General features: G+C 42.9%; 1 protein-coding gene across 1 annotated transcript; it reads right to left on the bottom strand.

The window, feature by feature from the left end:
• Positions 1-4712: 4712 nt before the first annotated feature.
• LOC118847598 (non-POU domain-containing octamer-binding protein-like) lies at positions 4713-6272 on the bottom strand. Its single transcript, XM_036756139.1, has one exon. It carries the CDS (start codon positions 6255-6257, stop codon positions 4833-4835), a length of 1425 nt encoding a protein of 474 aa, XP_036612034.1. The 5' UTR covers positions 6258-6272; the 3' UTR covers positions 4713-4832.
• Between the last annotated feature and the right edge of the window lie 411 nt (positions 6273-6683).

Below are 6683 nucleotides of genomic sequence, written 5' to 3'. Positions count from 1 at the left end.
ACAAAGGGGAGAATCAGGGCTCTAGGTGTCAAAAAGGTAGGGAATGGGGGAATGAATGAATGAATGAACAAACAAATAAATAAAGAGATTAAATACAATGTCACCACCCCAGGCTCATGATTCATTCCTCAGGTCACAAATACATATATGATAGAGTTTGTACAGGATAGGACTTTAGAGGACACTTGTTGTAACCCCCATATTTTCTTCTTTTTTTCTTTTTTCTTACTAATGTGTTTACTTTTTAACATCACAATCAATCGACCTTGTGTGTGTGTGTGTGTGTGTGTGTGTGTGTGTGTGTAAGTATGTATCTCCATACGGAACTCCTGCACTTTGTAATGAAGAAAACCAGCAAAATTAACCAATATAACTATGTAAGTATCTGACACATTCAGCATTTGCCCTCTGGTTTCCATATTTGTCATTGCATTTCTTCTGAGTCCAAATGCATTTATGTACATATGTGTGTTTCAAATTTGCATTATGGTCATTATAGTTTCCTTGAATTCCTCATATTCTTACAAGATAATAATATTCCATTACATTCAGATACCACAATTTGACCTACCATAGTTTAATAAATTTCAGTTGGAAGAGATGTTAGAGGATATCTAGTTCAAACTACTTATTTTATAGCTGAGGAAACTCTGGCCCAGAGAAGGCATGTGATTTGCCCAAGATCACACAATTTAAATCTGAATCATCCAAGTTCACAGCTTGTGTTCTTTCCATTGTGCAATACAACCACTCCCCAATCAAGGAGTACCCACTGTATTTCCAGTTTTTATTTTTCCTGACATGAAGTATGACCACTTTGGTTTGTTTTGTGGGTCTTTCTTCCTGTCAGCCACTTAAATATACAGATAAAAAGGTAGATTCAGAGAAAGTCAGTTTCTTGCCCAAGTTCGCATAGCTGATAAATAGCAAAGCTGGAATATTAGCACTTGCCATAAGATACTCTTACTAAGAATGGTGGATAGGATCTTTTGCTAACCATTTCACAATCTTTTTCTTCTGATCTATTTGCATGGCTGTGAATAAATACCAGAAGTATTTTGACTACTTTCAGTTAAGAAAGACCAATTAGCTCAGCAACATTTATAAAACACAAAAGACTAAGATCCACAAAATATAAATTAAGTTGAGGACCAAATAGCCTCCCTATTAAAATAGTACTCAGTTTTCAACTATCTTTGAGACAAAGAGAAAGCTAATGAGACAGAGAGAGAGAGAGACAGAGAGAGTGGGGTTGAGGCAGTTGGTGAAAGCAGCTGCAGGTTGTGCTTGAGGAGAAAACCAGGTCACTAATTCCGTAATATGTGCAACTACTTGGAGCTGCCCACAGCTAGTCGGTAGGGTGTTGGTGGTAATCATGCCATCTTTCCCTCCTCCCATTTACCTGTCATTTGAGAATCATTATAGTAGTTAGCAAATATGACCCGAGAAGGTGAGGTTCTAATGTGGAAGAAGCTTGCGTGGTATGCATTATGGGGCAAGGGAGATGGGAGATCAATATACGGAGGAAAAGAGTATAGGGACAGCACCAGTAAGAAGGATGGATGGATAGGAGGGTGTGTTTTTCTCTTTTCACAGTCAATGTTTATCTATTGCATTTTTTTACTTGATGTTGTGTTGTATTAGAATGCCATTATGCAAGTTCCAATAAGTCTGTCATTGTTTATAGTGACTTGGTCAAGAAACATCCAAGTTTCTTATATTTAAAAGAGAAAATACACACACAGTCCAAATTGCAAAATCACACCAGAGGAGTAGAAGGAGTAAATATTATGAGAGCTATATTCTGACTAGACACAAGAACTGAAGTCTGTGCATTTGTTTCAGATCTGAACATCCTGATGTTTATTCCATGTGCCTTTCTTCTACATTAATCTGTTCTGGTATTGCGTGGGCAAGAGCTCAAATGCTCACCCTAAAAACAGGCAGCATAGCCTTCTTAATCTGTACTTTCATCCAGTGATGCAGTCACCTTTCAGAGTATGTGCAAGGTCTTGGGAGCACGGTGCTGGATACATAATTTCATAAGCCGCTTTTGATCCATTAACCTTTGGGACCTGTTGACTCATCACTACTATGGGTCACAGTGCTATTGCTGACCCTGCCTGCCCCAGTGCTCATCATCATAAATTCAGCTGATCTCTACATTTTCCAGGAGAAGCTTATTCAAATAGGAATATCAGCTGAATAATTGACCCCTTATATCCAAACATAATTCTAATCTGTGTTTATATTTTCATATCCTTCATTTCTCCTTATGTTCCTTTGTGTCCTCTTTGGAAGGGTGTTCTTTCAGAAAACAGGCAATGTCTATTTATATCAATCCACATACAGAGTGCTTTAAAATGTCACCCAATAGGATTTGAATAACTTTGTGGTGCTAAACTCTTTTTTGAATAAACTAGGCTAGTGACATAAATGTTCAGCATGCCCTCTTTCTTTTCCCAACATGCACTCACAGGAACACTCATACACCCACACCGATACATGGCTTTGCATGGTTCTTTGTGACCAGGAACTGGGGTCAACTAAAAATAAACTTGTTTAAGAGGGAGAATAGCATCCCCAAACCCCCAAATCCTCCTTCAAACTCCCTTATTTGCCCTGAAAATCTGACCCCACCAAAGAATTCCAAAGTAAGAAATCCTAGTTGTACACTATTGAGGGCCCTCAGACAAAAAGACGGCTCCATTCAATGGAGCAGGGAAGCTAGCCCTGGACTGCTCTTCTAGAAAGGTTGTGGCACTTCTCTGGGAATGGTAAAATCACTCCTGTCCCAGATTTCTTCTGAGAGTTCTTTCACACTAACTCATCAAATCTCATCCCTGACACAATCCTGGAAGTTTTGTAGATACTCCCCAAGGCCCTTGGGCTAAGTATAGCCCTCTTTGCTCTTGCCATCTTATCTTGCCATCTTATCTAGCACCAACCTACCCCTACTCCCAGAAGGGTAGTTAATTGCCTTATTGATAAACTCTCCTGATCCAGACCAATGATCTTTACAGCACCTATTCCTATTTGGCCTAACCATAACATCCAAATGTTCATTCAAAGAACCCTAAACATTAGAGTAAAACTAAAAAATGTCAAAAGAAAATTGATTTTTACAAAATAGTTATTATTAATACAAATTGTCCAACTTTTTCCTCACTTTACATCATTTGGGGTGCAATTGTCTGTCTACACAGCAACAGCTACCTCTGAGCATTAAAGGCAGAAACAAGGATGCTTATGTAAGCATTTTTGCTACAATGAGAAGGTCAGGGTTCATTCCCTGTGTATGTATGTTTTCTTTCCCCTTAAACTACTTTATTATTTAGAATAAACACCGTATGTATTTCCTCATCTAAAAGATGAATAGCTTGCCTACTGCTTATCAGCTGAAAGCAGTTTGCGGAAAAAATGTGAAGAACTTTGGGAAATTTATTACATTTTCAAAAGAGCGGCATCTCAGTACTTGCAGCCTACTTACTGGAAACCAAATCACACCAGAGATTATCTGTTGGGCTAAAAATGGTATGCATTATTTTCTTTCATTTTTAGACTTAGTCATAAAGACAGTAACCTTGATATTTTAGAGCAGTTTCTATTTAGACGGTCTCCTCACTGGCCCGATATTGTGTTGTATTTCCTCAACCGGGACTTTATTTGATTGTTTGCCACTTTACCTTTTCTTTTATGATGGGGGCGGGGGACAGTAAGGGAGTGATTAAAGAGATTTAGCTATGATTTTTTCCATGCCATTAGTTTCTCAAATTTGGTTGTAGAAACTATAATGTAGAAAGCATTTTAATGGACTGATTACCATTTGACCATTTCTCTGTGTCTTTCTAGTTGTTTTAGAATATTTTAATAGATGATTTAGAATCACAGAATATTCTCTAGAAGAGATACTAGCTAGTGGTCATCTGGTCTTGCTCCTACCTAATTCTTATTTACGACATCACTGGTAAATTGCTATCTCCCCTACTCTTGAAAACTTCTAATGATTTGAATCATGCTACACCATTGCATCTTTTTTTTAAAAGGCTTAAAATCTGTTTTTAATAATAATGTTGCTGTTGCATTCCTGTCTCATTTCTCAAATAAACTCCAGACTGTGAGAGGGCCCAATATCACCTACAGCAGTGAAAGCTGTACAGCACAGCTCCAGGAAGACAGGCAAGCCTTAGAGCTCCAGGCATGGCCAAGAGAGCACCAGCACCCAGCAGCCCCTGCCTCCAAGCTTGCACTCGGACCAACAAGAAAGGGTGTTAACAATGACACGCCAGCACCTCCCAGACGGAGGCAAAGCCCCTCCATTAAACAAAAACAGAACCGATCATGGAAACCTAAAAGCAGATAACAAAACCTTCTTCTCAGGACATAAAAGGGAACACTGGGTTGGGAAGAGGGAAGAGGTCTCCTACTGGTATTGTTGCCTGAACTTCCTGGACACACCTGAGGTCCTAACCAGAGAGGAAATGGGGGCAAGGATTGTGTCTAAGTTACTGAGGGAGCAGTGAGGGGAGAAAGGAGGAATGGTCAAGGGAAAGAGGGATAGAATGGGGTCTGTTTGTGCCATGGCCTCCCCCCACCCCCTCCGTAGCCTTCACATTGAAGTTTTAGGAATGCGCCACATAGAACTGCTTCACTAAATGCCCCTCCCTCGCCCCTCTCTGCCCTCAGCAAATTTCCTACCTAGAGTAGTTCAAGTGGGGAGGCCTAACTAGTAAGAGGAACGGAGCCCCAACAGCCCTCTAAGGTAGAATCCTGGCTAGTCCAAAAAGGGTCCTTGTCTGCAGGGTCAGGGAAAACTCAACACTGTGACTCTATTAGTATCTGCGACGTTTGTTTGGGCCAAAGTCCCCTCCAGGAGTTCCTCGGTTGAATGCGGGAGGGTTTCCACCCATTGCCCCAAGTCCTTCCATTGTACCACCCTGGCCAAAGCGGTCACTAGGTGGTGGGGTCATTCCCATGGTTCCATCTGGCATCATTGGACCAGGCCCTGGAGCACTTGGGGCACCAGCTGGCACATTAGCACCTCCCAGGGATCCTCTATTGTTTATGCCCATAGCACCTCCTATACCCATCTGGCCCATCCGCATCTCCTGCTCTCTCGCATCAAGGAAGTTTCCTTTGAAGCCCTCCTGCTGCCGCCGCATCATTTCTTCCTGCTGCCGCCTCATCTCCACCTCACGCCGCCTGCGTTCCTCCTCCTGCCTGAGCTCCATTTGCTTGCGTTTCTGCACCTCCTGGTTATGCAGCTCCTCCATCCAAGCCAGCTCTTCCTGTCGTCTCATCAAATCCTGCCTCATCAACATGACCTGATGCTCATGGCGAGCAGCCTCCATCTCCATCTCCACTTTCTCTCGGGCCTCTTTGATGTTTCGGTCTACTTGGTCCTGTTGCTGCTTCTCCATCTCAATCAGCACCTTCCAGCGCATGGCATACTCATATTCAAAGGAGCCAGGCTGGGCAAATCGAGGTGGCTGCTCTCGTTCCTTGTGAAATTGTTGGTTCTTGATGACCAACTTCTCTGGGAGCCCTTCTTCATCATCTAGCTGGTCCATCGGCTCCACAGTCGCTGGCCTAGGAAATGTGGTCAGAAGAAAGGACCCTTCACTGCATCTGTCCAGAGCTTTCCGGGCAGCTGGCTTCCCTGAGAATTCCACAATGCCTTTCCCTGAAGGCCTCCCTTGATCATCCACAATCACTACAGCCCTCTCCACCTGGCCAAAGACAGAGAAAGCCTCCTCCAACAGTTCATTAGACACGAACTGAGGCAGGTTCCTAACTGTCAGGGATGCGCTATGGCAGGCAAAGCGCACTTGCAACTGCTTTCCACGTAAGGGCATACTGTCCAGTTCCACTTTAGCGATCTCGGCTAGGGTGCGGGTTTCCAGGCGGATGAAACCAAAGCCTTTGTCCTTGTGAATGAACACCTCACCTGCCTTTCCGTATTTCTCAAACAATTTCCTCATCTCCTCTTCAGTGATGTCAGGAGGGAGATTGCCCACAAAGAGGCGGCTGCTCTGGGTGAAAGTCTTCTCCCCTGGCTTTCGGAAATTCTTCAGATCGATAGTCAGGCCTTCTTTCTGGCTGTTGGCCTGCTGCCCATTTGCAGGTATTGGTGGCAGTGGAGGCGGTGGCGGCTGCTGCTGCTGCTGGTGTTGGTGTTGGTGCTGGTGCTGGTGCTGATGCTGCTTCCTTGGAGTATGGTTCTGTTTATCCAGGCTAAAGCCTTTGTTGCTCTGCATTTTTGCACGCTGATGCAAAGCCGTCTCTCCCCCAAGTAGCGGCAGCGTTCCTCTGCCTCTAGCGCCTCACTACACCATTGCATCTTACTTCATGTCCTAACCTTTAATTCTTAAGAAATGTTTTCTTAATTTAGGCCTGAATCAATCTCCTTGAAATTTCCACAAATTGGTTCTAGTTCTAGTCTCTACCCAGAAGAACAAGTCTGATTCCTTTTCCATACGTTAATCCTTCAATATTTGAAGACTTCTCTCATACCTATTCTGCTAGCCTTTCTTTTCTCTAGGCTAAACATGTCTAGTTCCTCCAGTTGATCTTCATATATCTTGGTTTAAACTCTCCTCACTATTCAGATGACTTATCTGGTGAGATTGTCAATATAAGGAATACAATGCTGTGCTAGACACAAAACCACAGATTTGGCCTGA

Source organism: Trichosurus vulpecula, chromosome 4 (assembly GCF_011100635.1).
Source record: "Trichosurus vulpecula isolate mTriVul1 chromosome 4, mTriVul1.pri, whole genome shotgun sequence".
Lineage (NCBI taxonomy): Eukaryota > Metazoa > Chordata > Mammalia > Diprotodontia > Phalangeridae > Trichosurus > Trichosurus vulpecula.
This window is presented reverse-complemented; position numbering and strand designations above follow the sequence as displayed.